Source organism: Rhinopithecus bieti, unplaced genomic scaffold (assembly GCF_001698545.2).
Source record: "Rhinopithecus bieti isolate Rb0 unplaced genomic scaffold, ASM169854v2 scaffold_15776, whole genome shotgun sequence".
NCBI lineage: Eukaryota > Metazoa > Chordata > Mammalia > Primates > Cercopithecidae > Rhinopithecus > Rhinopithecus bieti.
In genome coordinates this window covers 2,397,311-2,412,849 of record NW_016808836.1, presented here as the reverse complement: position 1 = coordinate 2,412,849, position 15,539 = coordinate 2,397,311, and the positions used below count along the sequence as shown (strand labels likewise).

The following is a 15,539-nucleotide window of genomic DNA, read 5'->3' as shown; positions in this document are numbered from 1 at the left end:
TTGTCCAGGCTAGAATGCAGTGGCTATTCACGAACTCGTTTATGGCACACTGAAGCCCCCAATTCCCAGGCTTAAGCGGTCCTCCGACCTCAGCCTCCTGGGTAGCTGGGACGACAGGCAGGCACCACTCCCAGCTTATTGTTATTTTTAAATAACTATGTTTTCAAATTTCTCAGCCAGGTGCAGTGGTTCACACCTGTAATCCCAGCACTTTGGAAGGCGGAAGCAGGTGGATCGCTTGAGCTCAGGAGTTGGAAAGCAGCCTGGGCAACACGATGAGACCCATAAAATACAAAAATTAGCTGGGCTTGGGGGCGCACACCTATGGTCCCAGCTACTTGGGAGGCTGAGGTGGGAGGATTGCTGGAGCCTGGGAAGTCGAGGCTGCAGTGAGCCATGATTGTGCCACTGCACTCCAGCCTGGGTGACAGAGTGATGAAACCCTGTCTCAAAATAAATAAAAAGAAAACATTTAAAATTTTCTCAGTATTAAGTTCTAATATAGTAAATAGCAATAAATATGACTCACTAAAACAAGCTCTTGGGGTCCTCAATAGTCTGGGTTTATTTTATTTTATTTTATTTTATTTTATTTTATTTTATTGAGACACAGTCTCACTCTGTCGCCCAGGCTGGAGTGCAGTGGCGCAATCTCGACTCACTGCAAGCTCCACCTCCCGGGTTCAGGCCATTCTCCAGCCTCAGCTTCCCCCGTAGCTGGGACTACAGGCACCCGCCACCACACCCGGCTAATTTTTTTGTATTTTCAGTAGAGACAGGGTTTTGCCGCGTTAGCCAGGATGGTCTCGATCTCCTGACCTCGTAATCTGCCCGCCTTGGCCTCCCAAAGTGCTGGGATTACAGGTGTGAGCCACCGCTCCCGGCCTGTTTTGTTTTTGAGACAGAGTCTTGCTCTGTTGCCCAGGCTGGAGTGCAGTGGCACCATCTCAGCTCACTGCAACCTCTGCCTTCCAGGTTCATGGGATTCTCCTGCCTCAGCCTCCCAAGTAGCTGGGATTACAAGTGTGCACCACCACACCCGGCTAGTTTTTGTATTTTCAGTAGAGATGGGGTTTCATCACATTGACCAGGCTGGTCTCAAACTCCTGACCTCAAGTGATCTGCTCACCTCGGTCTGCTAAAATGCTGGGATTACAGGTGTGAGTCACCATGACCTGCCTATTTCTTGCATAAAGCCATTATAATTCTCTAAATATCTTGTTCATTTATTAGCGTATTTAACTGTTTCTGTGCCCTCTCTAGAATGGACACACTACAAGGACAGAGATTAGGACTCTGAAATCAGACGGACCTGAGTTCAAGTTCTGCTCTAGCCAGATTTGCCATGTGACCTAGGGCAAATCATTTCCTTCTCTGATCTTCAGTTTCCTTATCTGGAAAATGGGGATAATAAAGTCCACTTCATTGAGTGTGTAATGAGACCATGTGGCTAAAGCACTTGCCATATAGATCTCTCTACATGCTGTAAATTGTTACTGTTGTAGTTATCTTTTTAGGCTGGATGCTTTGCGATTGTCTCGGCTACAGAGGTTTTAAAATCCCTGGATATGGGAACTTTTTTTTTTATTTTGAGATGAAGTCTCGCTCTGTCGCCCAGGCTGGAGTGCAGTGGCCGGATCTCAGCTCACTGCAAGCTCCGCCTCCCAGGTTTACGCCATTCTCCTGCCTCAGCCTCCCGAGTAGCTGGGACTACAGGCGCCCGCCACCTCGCCCGGCTAGTTTTTTTTGGTATTTTTTTAGTAGAGACGGGGTTTCACCGTGTTCGCCAGGATGGTCTCGATCTCCTGACCTCGTGATCCGCCCATCTCGGCCTCCCAAAGTGCTGGGATTACAGGCTTGAGCCACCGCACCCGGCCTGATATGGGAATCTTAACACCAGAGAGTCAAGAGCATAGTCTTTGGGTGGGGTGCAGTGGCTCTTGCCTGTAATTCCAGCATTTGCGGAGTCCAAGGCAGAAGATCACTCGAGCCCAGGAGTTCGAGACCAGTCTGGGCAACAAAGTGAGACCCAATCTGTACAGAAAATACAAAAAGTAGCCAGGTGCAGTGGTGCGCACCCATAGTCCCGCTACTCAAAAGGCTGAGGCAGGAGGATTTCTTGAGCTCGGTGGGGGGTGAAGGGTGGGGGGAGCCATAAATTTGCCACCGCACCTGAGTTTCGGGGAACGAAACAACCGCCCGACAAAAAAAAAAAAAAAAAAAAAAAAAAAGAGCACAGTCTTTGAAGTCAAACATATCCATCTTCAAAGCCCGGTTTGGTCCCCTAACTTGCTGTGTAACCTTGGACCTCCATCTTCACCTCTCTGAGATCCAGTTTTCTTCTTTCTAATGTGGGGTAGTTTCCACCCCATAGTGTTACCAGGAAGACTGGATATATTAGATAAACAGCTCCAGCTCAGGATTCAGCCAGAACTGCATTTGACTCCTACTTATAGACTGAGTAATCTTGGATAAGGAGTTCACCTCTTTGGACCTGTATCTTCATCTAGGAACCCCACCTGCACTGGGAGAATTGCTGGTAGTATTCCAGAGGTACTGTATTAGTTTGTTACTTATCTTAAAAGAGTTCTAGGCTAGGAGCAGTGGCTTACACTGTAATCCCAGCTCTTTGGAAGGCCTAGGTGGGAGGAGGCCAGGAGGTTTTGTTTGTTTGTTTGTTTGTTTGTTTTTGACATAGATTCTTGCTCTGTCACCTAGGCTGCAGTGCAGTGGTGTGATCTCCGCTCACTGTAGGCTCTGCCTCCTGGGTTCAAGCAATTCTTCTGCTTCAGCCTCCTGAGTAGCCAGGACTACAGGCGCATGCCACCATGCCTGGATAATTTTTGTATTTTTAGTGGAGATGGGGTTTCACCATATTGGTCAGGCTGGTCTCGAACTCCTGACCTCAGGTGATCCACCTGCCTTGACCTCCCAAAGTGCTGGGATTACAGGTGTGAGCCACCATGCCCAGCCACACCCAGGAGTTGTAAGACCAGCATAGCCAACATAGTGAGAACCCCGTCTCTACAAAAAAAAAAAAATGTTTTAATTAGCTGGGCATGGTGGTGTGCACCTGTAGTCCCAGTTCCTCAGGAGGCAGAAGTGGGAGGATCGCTTGAGCCTAGGTGTCGGAGGCTGCAATGAGCCATGATCATGCCACTGTATTCCAGCCTGGGCAACAAAGCAAAATCCTGTCTCAAAAGAGAGAGAGAGAGAGAGAGGCTGGGCGCGGTGGCTCACGCCTGTAATCCCAGCACTTTGGGAGGCCAAGGCAGGCGGATCACAAGGTCAGGAGATCGAGACCATCCTGGCTAACACGGTGAAACCCCATCTCTACTAAAAATACAAAAAATTAGCCAGGCATGGTGGCGGGCGCCTGTAGTCCCAGCTACTAGGGAGGCTGAGGCAGGAGAATGGCGTAAGTAAACCCGGGAGGCGGAGCTTGCAGTGAGCCTAGATCGCGCTACTGCACTCCAGCAAGACTCCACTCAAAAAAAAAAAAAAATAAAAGAAGAAAGAAGAGAGAGAGAGAGAGGAGAGAGAGAGAAAGAGAAAAGATCTGAATTCCTAGGACTTTACAATGGAAATTGGATATTGGAATTTTTTTTTTTTTTTTTTTTTTTTTTGAGACGAGTCCTTGCTCTGCCACCCCAGCTGGGAGTGCAGTGGCCGGGATTCCTCAGCTCACTGCCCAAGCTCCGCCTCCCGGGTTTTACGCCATTCTCCTGACCCTGCTCAGCCTCCCGAGTAAGCTGGACTACAGGCGTCCCCGCGCTCGTCGCCCGGCTAGGTTTTTTGTATTTTAAGTAGAGAACAGGTTTCACCTGTATTAGCCAGGATGGTCCCTCGATCTCCTGACCTCGTGATCCGCCGTCTCGGCTCCCAAAGTGCTGGGAAATTACAAGGCTTGAGCCACCGCGCCCGGCTTTTTTTTTTTTTTTTTTTTTTTTTTGAGACAAGGTCTGGCTCTATTACCCAGGCTGGAGTGCAGTAGCATAATCTCTGTTCACTGCAATCTCTACCTCCTGGCCTCAAGGCACCCTCCCACCTCAGCTTCCTGAGTAGCTGGGACTATAAGTGTGCACCACCATGCTTGGCTAAATTTTGTTTTGTTTTGTTTTTTTTTTTTTGTAGAGAGAGAGAAATGGGGTTTTCGCCATGTTGCCCAGGCTGGTCTCGAACTCATGAGCTCAAGTGATCCACCCATCTCAGCTTCCCAAAGTGCTGGGATTACAGGTATGAGCCACTGTGCCCGAAAGAACATTGGGATACTGTAAAAAGTTACATAAAGTGCTTGGGAATACTCCTGGCAGATTGTATATATTCAATAAATGATTTCTGGACAAATAAATGAACAGCCAACTGAAATGTCTGTTTTAATTTTACCACGTCATCACCAGTACTGGGGATTATGATTTTTGGTCAACACTTTGTTGATTTATCAGGTGGCCATTATGATTCCAAGGGTTTGAGATTGCACATCTTTGCTGTCCATGGTTGTGTGAGTGTGGAAGGGAAGGATGGGAGGGACTCCCAGCCCCAGGCCCTCCTACCTGCTGTTGAGGTGGTCCTGGCAGGAACGCACCTCATCTGAACTGGGGTGGCCTCCTTCCACCAACTCCTGGACCGTGTGGTTCACGTCCAGAACGCGGCCCATCAGGCTGTTCATCTCTTGGTCCAGGCTCTCGAATCTGCAGAAGGAGGATGGAGATGCTCAGACACCCGAATCCTGCGGACCTTGGTTTTATGAAATGCCTTCTACTGGTTCTGCTCCTAATTCTCCACCCTCCTTTTCAGCCTCCTTTGTGGGCTCCTCCTCTTTTACCTGCTGTTAATTTAATTTAATTTAATTAATTTATGTATATATGTATGTATATATTTATTGAGACGGAGTCTCGCTGTGTCACCCAGGCTGGAGTACAGTGGCGCAATCTCGGCTCACTGCAACCTCCACCTCCCGGATTCAAGCGATTCTCATGTCTCAGCCTCCCAAGTAGCTGGGATTACAGGCATGCGCCACCACACCCAGCTAACTTTTCTATTTTTAGTAGAGATGGGTTTTCACCATGTTGGCCAGGCTGGTCTCGAACTCCTGACCGTATGTGATCTACCTGCCTTGGCCTCCCAAAGTGCTGGGATTAAAGGCGTGAACCACCATGCCTAGCCTCTACCCGATGTTTAAATGTGAGTTTCCGCAGCAGCAACTCCACCCTGAGCCCTCTGGGTTTTCCCTCACACCCTTCTTCCGACGATTCCCCCAACCCCACAGGCTTGGTCTTCTCCCCTGAACTCATATGACAGTCACACCTCAGTCTTCAGCCTCAACCTCTTACCTTTTGAACCTGTCTTCAACCTAAAGTCTGCTGTATACCTTCTTGGGGCTATTCACACCCACCTGACTCAAATTTGTTCTTCCTCTGGGCCCCCATGTTGGGGACAGCACTGTCATCCCCCAGGCCAGAGCCCTGGGCTTGGTTTTAGAAAATTGCTCTGGCCCATCGGCCTCCATGGCCTGTCTGTCTACTTACTTCCAGCCCTGGTCTAATCCGTTCCGCTTCATCTGGGTCCCCACCCCAGTTGCCTCTCCGGGTTCCCAGCCACAACTCTCAACTGCTCCAACCCACCCTCCACATGGCAGCCACTGAGGTCTATTTTAAGCTGGACATGGTCCTCCCATCTTTAAATCAATGTTTCAAAGAACTGGGCAACTGCGGGCATAGTAGGGGCAAGGAGCAGCCCTGTGTTTCCAGCAGTGCTCAGCATAAGACCTAAAAAGGCATAGGCACTCAGTACTAACACCTGCTGAATGAATGTATGGATGAACAAGATGCTCAGAGAGAGTGGTGCAGAGGGGGAATAGACATTGTTCACCCACTAATTGAACAACTCATTGCTAAGTCAGCCAACAGACAAGTCAGTATATAATATGTCATGGGATGGTAAGTGCTACAAAGAAATGTAAAACAGGATGAAGCAATGGAAAATGTCAAGGGTCAGAGCTATTTTAGTAGCTTAGGGAGGTGACATTTATGCAGAAGCATTGGGAGGCCTCCCAGAGGAGGGGCCAGGCTGAGGTGTCCCTGTAGAAGCACAGGTCGTTTATTTCATGCTTGGCGAATGTAAGCCTGGGTAATAAGAGCAAATGCTGGGGGAATGCTTCCTCTACCCCCAGGCATTTACTTCATGTTCTGCATGTATGAACTCATTTACCCTTCATCACAAGCTTGGGTAGGGACTAATACCACTCCCATTATACAGGTGGGCAAGCTGAGGTTCAGGAAGGTTAGGCAGGTTGCAAACCTTCTAACTGTCACAAAGCTGGTTATGAGTGAAGCAGGGATTGGAACCCCTAGTTCCAGCTGAGCGAACATGGGAACTGTTGAACCAATGAAGGTGAGACTGGGTGCATGAGGAATTGGACCCCGGAGTCCCACCCCGGAGTCCCACATGTGTGCGCTCACCGGTGCTGCACCACCTCAACGTCGTCGAGTGAATCGGGCACACGCATGGAGAGCAGCCATTGCTCCTTCTCGCCGATCCACAGCTCGCACGCGTGCACCTCGCCAAACATGCGGTAGACAGCAAGCGCGTCCCGCAGCCACTGGCGCCGCAGCGCCGCCACTTCGGTCACCTCAGCGAACAACTGCTCGGCTTCCACCACGCGCACCTGCAGCGCCACCACCAGTGGCCCTGCGCCGCTGGCACCCCCGAGTGTCGCCAGCTGACGTCGCAGGCCGCTCACTGGCCCGCGATGCGCCTCCACCTCTCCGGTGAGTGCGCGGTGCTGGCGTGCCAGGGCGGCGGGCTGGACGCTTCGTCGGTAGGCCGAAGTCGGCCGGCGGCTGGCCAGGCGGTAAGCGTCGCGAAGCCGTCCAGCAGCCCATCGAGGTCAGCGCCAAACTGGTGCAGCGCCCGCGCTCCTGCAGCCGGCCCTCGCGCCGCGCAGCCGCCTCTTCAGGCCGCTGCCAGCGGCGCCGGGCGCTCGCCGCGCGATCCGGCCAGCCCACCAGCTTGCCACCGTCTCTGCTCCCGGGGCCGACGGCCGCCGGGCTGCCAACCAGCTCCTCGCCACACCGGCAGCCTGCTGCAGCAAGCCCGCCGCCGCCCAGCTTCCACCCTGCAGGATCTTGTGCTGGGCCAGGAACGCGCGGTGCTGGAAGGTCATGCGCGCCCGCCCGCCGTGCCCGCTGCGCCCGGGGCGCCCGCCGCACCGCCGCCGCCCGCAGCCTCCAGGAGGCGCTCCTTGTCGCGCGCCCAACTCTCGGCCTCCTCCAACTCCTGCAGCAGCGCCCACAGGCTCCGCGAGGCCTCCAGCTCCGCCCGTCGCCGTGCCGCCTGCTCCTGCAGCTCCGCCAAGCAGCCGTGCACGTGGTTCACGCGGTTGCAGATGACCTGCGGGTCGCAGGGCTGGTAGCCTGAGCCAGGAGAAGGGGAGCATCCAGGATTGGTCACAAGCCAAGGGGCGCCCAAGAGAGGATGGTGCGGGCTACCTACCCTGTCCTTGGTGTGACTTCATCAGGTGCCGGGTCACGCGGCTCCTCTTGCGGGCAGCCTTCCCTGACACCCCAAGGCTGGAGCAGGCTCCTCCTCGATCCTCTCAGGCTGCTCTGCTTCCCCATCCCAGCCCTGACTATGCTCTGTTGTCATTGCTTTATCCTGTCTCCCCCGCTGGACTGAGAGCTCCTTAAGGACAGGACCTGGGGCTGTCACACCCTATCCCAATCACTGCCTAGCAGAGGGTGGCACCCAGAGCTGTAGCCTAGTGAATGTAGTGATTTGTTGACTGAACGATGGATGGATTCAGAGCATCTCAGATTCTGTATATTTGAGTGAAAACTGTGCTTATGTCAGAACTGAGTCAAAAGAAACTTCTTTGGTTTTCGTTTGTTTGTTTTTTGAGACAAAGTCTTGCTCTGTTGCCCAGGCTGGAGGGCAGCGGTGCGATCTCAGTTCACTGCAACCTCCACCTCCAGGTTTAAGCGATTTTCCTGCCTCAGCCTCTCCAGTAGCTAGGATTACAGGTGCCCACAACCACGCCTGTGTCATTTTTGTATTTTTAGTAGAGACAGGGTTTCACCATGCTGTCCAGGCTAGTCTCAAACTCCTGACCTCAAGTGATCCGCCTACCTTGGCATCCCAAACTGCTGGGATTACAGGTGCCTGCCACCACGTCCAGCTTTTTTGTTGTTGTTGTATTTTTAGTAGAGATGGGGTTTCACTATGTTGGCCAGACTGGTTTTGAACTCCTGACCTCATGATCCACGCCCCCCTCGGCCTCCCAAAGTGCTGGGATTACAGGTGTGAGCCACCCCGCGCCCAGCGTGGAAATATTGTTTTATAAAACCTCTGTGTTAGTGTGTGTATCCATGTATGCATGTGAACTCTGAGTCATGAGGTAAGTGCATTTATTTTTTTAGAGATAGGGTCTCACTCTATCACCCAGACTGGAGTGCGTGGCACGATCATGGCTCACTGCAGCCTCCAACTCCTGGGCTCAAGTGATCCTCCCGTCTCAGCATCCTGAGTAGCTGGGACTATGGGCCCACATCACCATGCCTGGCTAATTTTTTTTTCTAAGTTTTTTGTGGAAATGGAGTCTCACTAGCTGGTCTCCAACATCTGGGCTCAAGCAATTCACCCACCTTGGCCTCCCAAAGTACTGGGATTACAGGCGTGAGCCACTGCCTGGCTGTGTATTTCTTACTGGATCATAAAAGTGAGAGAGAGACACTGCCCTAGGTGGAATGCGGGATTTCTGTAATTCTGGATGTTCACTGGTGTTGACTCAAACCACAAGGTATCCAACTGAATAATAGTTACAATAACAACAGCTTCTTGCCAGGCACAATGGCTTATGCCTGTAATCCTAACACTTTGGGAGGCCGAGGCGAGCAGGTCACTTGAGGTCAGGAGTTTGAGACCAGCCTGGGCAACATGGCGAAACCTCATGTCTACCAAAAATACAAAAATTAGCTGGGCGTGGTGGCGTGCACCTGTAGTCCCAGCTACTCAGGAGGCTGAGGTGGGAAGATCACTTGAGCCAGGGACGTTGAGACTGCAGTGAGCCGAGATAGAGCTACTGTACTCCAGCCTGGGCAACAGAGCGAGACTCTGTCTTAGAAAACAAAACAAAACAAAACAAAACAAAAAAACAGCTTCCATGTACCCAGCCCTTACTCTGACACAATGTCATTTGATCCTTACAACCATCCTGAGGCCAGTATCCTTATCAGCCCCATTTTCCAGATGAAGAGACTGAGCCTCAGAAAGAGGAAGGATTGCCCTAGAATCAGCTAAGAAGCGGTCCATCAGGAGCTCACACTCTGGACCACCCATCAGGCAGCGCTGCCTCCCATCCCCATGACAACGCACTCCCCACACTCGCACTCCCCACACCGGCCCCTCTGCTGTATTCTCGGGGCTGCTGATTGTCACAGGAGCCAAGAACTCACAAGGCGAGGGCAAAGGGAGCTTCCCGAGACAAACCTAGCTAAGGTGAAGGAGAGGGTCCCAACAACCTTGCCTGGAGATGAGATGGGGATGGGAGGGGGCTGAGCCAGGGTCAGGATGTCCGCACCAGGGCGTGGAGGGAAACTTCAGCATCTGCATTTAGGATGTGACCCATGTCGGCTAGGGCGAGAAACTTCCCCACCAACCTGCAAGCCAGACAGGTTCTCCCTTTTCTAATAATGCTCCAAGATTCCAAAGGGCTGTGGGCTCCGGATAAAGGAGGAAAACATCTTTTTTTTTTTTTTTTGAGACGGAGTCTTGCTCTGCCGCCCAGGCTGGAGTGCAGTGGCCGGCTCTCAACTCACTGCAAGCTCCGCCTCCCGGGTTCACGCCATTCTCCTGTCTCAGCCTCCCGAGTAGCTGGAACTACAGGCGCCCGCCTCATCGCCCGGCTAGTTTTTTGTATTTTTTAGTAGAGACGGGGTTTCACCGTATTAGCCAGGATGGTCTCGATCTCCTGACCTCGTGATCCGCCCGTCTCGGCCTCCCAAAGTGCTGGGATTACAGGCTTGAGCCACCGCGCCCGGCCAGGAAAACATCTTAACGGAGAGATACGGACCAGCCTCAAGACCCTCTTATCAGCTCCATGGCCTGGGCCTCAGTTACCTCATCAGTGAGAAAGAAAAAAAGTAGTCCTGAGCTGCCCATCAGACTGAAGGGGGCTAAAGCATGGTGCTTCTGAGGAGTATCAATAATCTCACAGGCTGGGCGCGGTGCCACACCTGTAATCCCACGCACTTTGGGGACGGGCGACGGGCGCGGCAAGATCACCTGGGTTCCAGGAGTTTGAGACCAGTTCTGACCATATGGGAGTAAGCCCAGTCTCTTACTGAATAATATTACAATTAGCGGGGACATGGTGGCGCCTCAGCTCATTGCCCGTGATCCTCGCTACTCAGGGGCTGGGCCGCCAAGAATCGCTTGGAACCCCAGGAGGCGGAGGTTGCAGTGGAGCCGATGATCGCGCCATTGCACTCCAGCCTGGACAACAAACAGCCAAAATCTCTATCTCAAAAAAAATAAAATAAATAACATAAATCCCGGCCGGGGGCGCGGTGCTCAAGCCTGTAATCCCAGCACTTTGGTTTAGGCCGAGACGGGTGCGATCACGACTGGTCAGGAGATCGGACCATCGCCTGGGTACCCACAGTGAAACCCCGTTCTTACTAAACATACAAAAACTAGCCGGCGATGGTGGCGGGCGGCCGTGTAGTTCCCAGCTACTCCGGAGGGCCTGAGGCAGGGGAGAATGCATAACCCGGGAGGGGAGCTTGCAGTGAGCTGAGATCCGGCCACTGTCACTCCAGCCTGGGGCGACAGAGTGAGACTCCGTTTCAAAAAAAAAAAAAAATAATAAAATAATAATAATCTCATAGAAATGGCCAGGGACAGTGGCTCCCACCTGTAATCCCAGACACTCGGAGGTGGGAAGCAGGAGGATTGCTTGAGCCCCAGGGTTTCCAAGACCAGCCTGGCGGATAAACATAGAGGAGGATCAGTGTCTTAAAAATAAATAATAAAATAAACAAAAAAAAAAAAAAAAAAAACTCCACAGAACACCATACAGATGGGGCACTCTGCCCATGATGGAGTCGGACAAAACCAAGCTGATCCATAATCATGCCTGAGGCATAGCAAAATCAGGTCACTGTGCAAACCACAAAATGCCACAGGTTCGTGGCCGGGTGGCTCAAGCCTGTAATGCCGCCTTGGGAGGCCGGAGACGGCGGCGGATCACGAGGTCGGAGATGAGACCATCTGCCTAACACGATGGGAAACCCCCGTCTTATTAAAAAATACAAAAAATAGCCAGGCGAGTGGCTGGGCACCATGTAGTCCCAGCTATCGTTGAGGCTGAGCAGGGATGCATAAACCCCGGGAGCGGAGCTTGACGTGAGCTGATTCGGCCACTGCACTCCAGCCTGGGTGACAGAGCGGATCAATTAAAAAAAAAAAAAAAAAAAAAAAAAAAAAAAACCATGCATCCCCCTCACTGGCTAAGATGAATGACAGCTGCCAATGACTGCAATAGCCTCCTTCTGTTCCTCCTACCACCTAGATCAAAATGATTAAGATGCCCAATCACCTAGTCACCCCCATATTCTGACATCATCCAATCCACAGCACAACTCACTACACTGAATCATCTTCCAAATCACCTAACACAAGCCCAAATCCTACAATAAGCCCCCAGTCATATATATATATTTATTTGAGATGGCATCTCACTCTGTTGCTCAGGCTGGTGTGCAGTGGCATGATCTCAGCTCACGGCAACTTCCACCTCCCAGATTCAAGCAATTCTCCTGCCTCAGCCTTCTGGGTTGCTGGGATTACAGGCACGCGTCACCATGCCCAGCTAATTTTTTGTGTTTTCAGTACAGATGGGGTTTCACCATGTTGGCCAGGCTGGTCTCGAACTCCTGACCTCATGGAATCCACCTGCCTCGGCCTCCCAAAGTCCTGGGATTACAGGTGTGAGCCACCGCACCCGGCCCCCCATCACACTTTCTTGCTGAGATGCCCCACAGCTCCCCATGGTGCGTGTAAAGAGCCACCAAACCCAACTTGCTTTGACCACAGAGGGACTCCTGGTGCTCTCTCTGGCTGGAGGGCATCGACATAAGTAAGACAGGAACCTTATTAGAGCCAGTCTTGGTTTTGCCTATCAGCATCCATGACCCTGTGTCTGGTAAGGGCGTCCCTTTCTCCTCTTTTTCAGTCTAAGTCTTTGGAATGGGCTGACCCCATCCTGGCCCTGGGATAGGTGTGTCACATGCATGTGGCCAATTAGATCCCTGCATACCCTGGGGCCACAGCGATTGGCTGAGCAATGATGGAATCCACTGTGAACCAATGCAAGCTCTCCTAAGACTTTTTGTTAGAACTCTTGGGAGAAAGGGGCCTGTGTCCCATTGGCTCTGATAACCTGTTAGGATGTATACCCAGGGCTGAATGATCCCAGATTTATACCACAAGGGGCAGAACTGCTTGACAGTGACACCAACACAGAGACTAGAGATGGAGAGAGGAGAGAGATAAAGTTTTTTGTTTATGTTTTGAGAAGGAGTCTCACTCTGTCACCCAGGCTGGAGTCTGCCTGGTGGTACGATCTTGGCTGACTGAAACCTCTGCATCCTGGGTTCAAGCAATCTTCCCACCTCAGCCTCCCGAGTAGCTAGGATTACAGGTGTGCACCACTATGCCTGGCTAATTTTTTTTGTATTTGTAGAAGAGATGGGGTTTCACCATGTTGGCCAAAGCCTAACCTCAAGTGATCCACCTGTCTCGGCCTTCCTAACACCTAACACATAAGTGTTAGGATTACAGGCATGAGCCACCAAGCCTAGCCTGAGTCTTTTTCTTTTTTGATATAGAGATGGGGTCTCGCTACGTTGCCCAAAACTCCTGGCCTTAAGCAATCCTCCCATCTTGGCGTCCCAAAGCTCTGGAATTACAAGCATGAGACACCATGCCTGGTCTCAGATGGAGTCCTAAAAGCACCCTTGAGCCACACCTGGATCCAGCAATGCCTGAAGTAAAACCCACCCTTCCCCAGACTTTTTTTTTTTTTTTTTTTGGTGACAGGGTCTCAGTCCAGTTGCCCAGGCTGGAGTGTAGTGGCAGTCTTGGCTTACTGCAGCCTCGACTTCCCAGGTTCAGGTGATTCTCCCACCTCAGCCTCTGGAGTAGCTGGGACTACAGGCATGCATCACCATGCCTAGCTAATTTTTTGTATTTTTGGTAGAGACGGAGTTTCGCCATGTTGCCTAGGCTTCCCTGAACATTTTGGTTACGTTAGCCAGTCCACTCCTCTTTTCACCTTAAGCCATTTGAACTGAGTTTCTATTACTTGCAGTTAAACAGGCCCTGATTAACATTACTTAGCACAGGTTTTCTTGTTTGTTTTTTAAGAGACAGGATCTCACTGTGTCACCCAGGCTGGAGTGCACTGGCATGATCATGGCTCACTGAAGCCTCCAATTCTTGGCCTCAAGTGAGCCTCCTCCCTCAGCCTCCAAGTAGCTGGCACCACAACCACAGGCATGTATCACCGTGCCTGGCTTATTTATTTATTTATTTATTTATTTATTTATTTATTTATTTTGGTAGAGATGAGTTCTTTCTATGTTGGCCAGGCTGGTCTTGAATTCCTGGGCTCAAGTGATCCTCCTGCTTTGGCCTCCCAAAGTGTTGGAATTATAGGCATGAGCCACCGTGCCCAGCCTGCACAGGTCTTTTTATTTTATTTCATTTTATTTATTTATTTTTTGAGAGGAAGTCTTGCTCTGTTGCCCAGGCTGGAGTGCCAGTGGCGGGATCTCAGCTCACTGCAGCCTCCACTTTCTGGGGATCCAGCGATTCTCCTGCCTCAGGCTTCCAGGTAGCTGGGATTACAGGCACATGCCACCATGCCTGGCTAATTGTTTTTTGTATTTTTAGTAGAGATGGGGTTTCACCATGTTGGTCAGGCTGGTCTCGAACTCCTGACCTCAGGTGATCCACCCGCCTAGGCCTCCCAGACTGCTAGGATTACAGGTGTGAGCCACCACACCCAGCCAACACACAGGTCTTTTTAAATGGTATTCGTTGAGAGCAATCTGTGAAGGGCTTGGCACATAACAAGTGCTCAATAAATGTGGGTTATTACTGCAGAATCTAAAGCAGGAAGAGGTCAGGTGGTCCATCCTGCCACTCAGGGCATTGATTCTCCCCATGACTTCCTTAATGGAATGTGATCTTAGGCTCTGCTTAAATGCCTCCAAGGACAAGGAGCTCACTCTTTTCTCAGGAGTCACTCTTGCCTCTATCGGCAACAGTCCCAAGAGTCTCCAACCCCAGCCCCAGCCCCAGCCCCAAGACTCACCCTGCAGCTGGGAGAAGCGCAGGGCAGCGGCATTGAGTGCCTCCACCCGCTCGCTCTGGGCCACAATGTCTCCCTCCAGCAGTCCATGCTTCTGCAACAGGTCGTCTGCCTCCACCAGGTGCTGCCCACACTCCGGGGACAGCAGCTGAGCCTACAAGCGGGGACAGCACTGAGCACACCTCTGGCACTGCCCTGGCCACTCGCCTCTCCCCCATCGCCTGTGCCAGCCCCTGCTGCTCTGCACTGTCACTCTCGACTCTGACCCGTCTTGGAGAGATATGGACCAGCCTCAAGACCCTCTTACCAGCTCTGTGGCCTGGGCCTCAGTTTCCTCATCAGAAAGAAAAAAGCCGAGCCCCGGCTGTTGTTGGCTGTCACAGCTAGCAATGGTGTTCTGTCTCTGTCTCCCTCTTTCTCTACCTGTCTCTCTCTGAATGTTTCCATCTCTCGTGGACTCTACATTTCTGGGCTCTGTCTCTGTCACAGTAGCTCAGTCTCTGCTTCCATGTCTTTCTTGTCCATACATCTTTGTCTCCATCTCTCTCTGCATCTCTCTTTCTACATTTCTACCCCTTTCTCTTTCTCTCTGTCTGTATCTTCCTTCCTTCCTTCCTTCTTTTCATTCTTTTTTTTTTTTCTCTTCTTCTTTTTTTGAGACAGAGTCTAGCTCTGTCGCCCAGGCTGGAGCGCAGTGGCACAATCTCGGCTCACTGCAAGCTCCGCCTCCCGGGTTCAAGCGATTCTCCTGCCTCCCGAGTGGATGTACCTTGCCCGGCTAATTTTTGGATGTTTTAGTAGAGATGGGGTTTTGCCATGTTGGTCAGGCTGGTCTCGAACTCCTGACCTCAGATGATCCACCTGCCTTGGCCTCCCAAAGTGCTGGGATTACAGGTGTAAGCCACCGCACCCGGCTTCTTTTTTTTTTTTTTTTTTGAGACAGGATCTCGCTCTGTCACCCAGGCTGGAGTGTAGTGGTGCAATCATGGCTCACACAGCCTCAACCTCCTGGGCTCAAGCGATCCTCCCACTTCAGAGTAGCTGGGACTACAAGGGCACGCCACCACACCTAGGTCGTTTTGTTTTGTGTTTGTTTTGTTTTGTTTTGTTTTGTTTTATTGAGACGGAGTCTTGCTCTGTCGCCCAGGCTGGAGTGCAGTGGCGC

At 51.6% G+C, this 15,539-nt stretch overlaps 1 protein-coding gene across 1 annotated transcript in view; it reads right to left on the bottom strand.

The window, feature by feature from the left end:
- Window positions 1-15,539, bottom strand: part of SPTBN4 (spectrin beta, non-erythrocytic 4) — a 114,870-nt gene that overhangs the window by 57,035 nt on the left and 42,296 nt on the right. Inside the window, 7 exon segments of the mRNA XM_017887463.1 lie at window positions 4,554-4,691; window positions 6,462-6,870; window positions 6,873-6,917; window positions 6,920-7,078; window positions 7,081-7,143; window positions 7,146-7,415; window positions 14,378-14,528. Coding sequence (XP_017742952.1) covers window positions 4,554-4,691; window positions 6,462-6,870; window positions 6,873-6,917; window positions 6,920-7,078; window positions 7,081-7,143; window positions 7,146-7,415; window positions 14,378-14,528 — 1,235 coding nt within the window.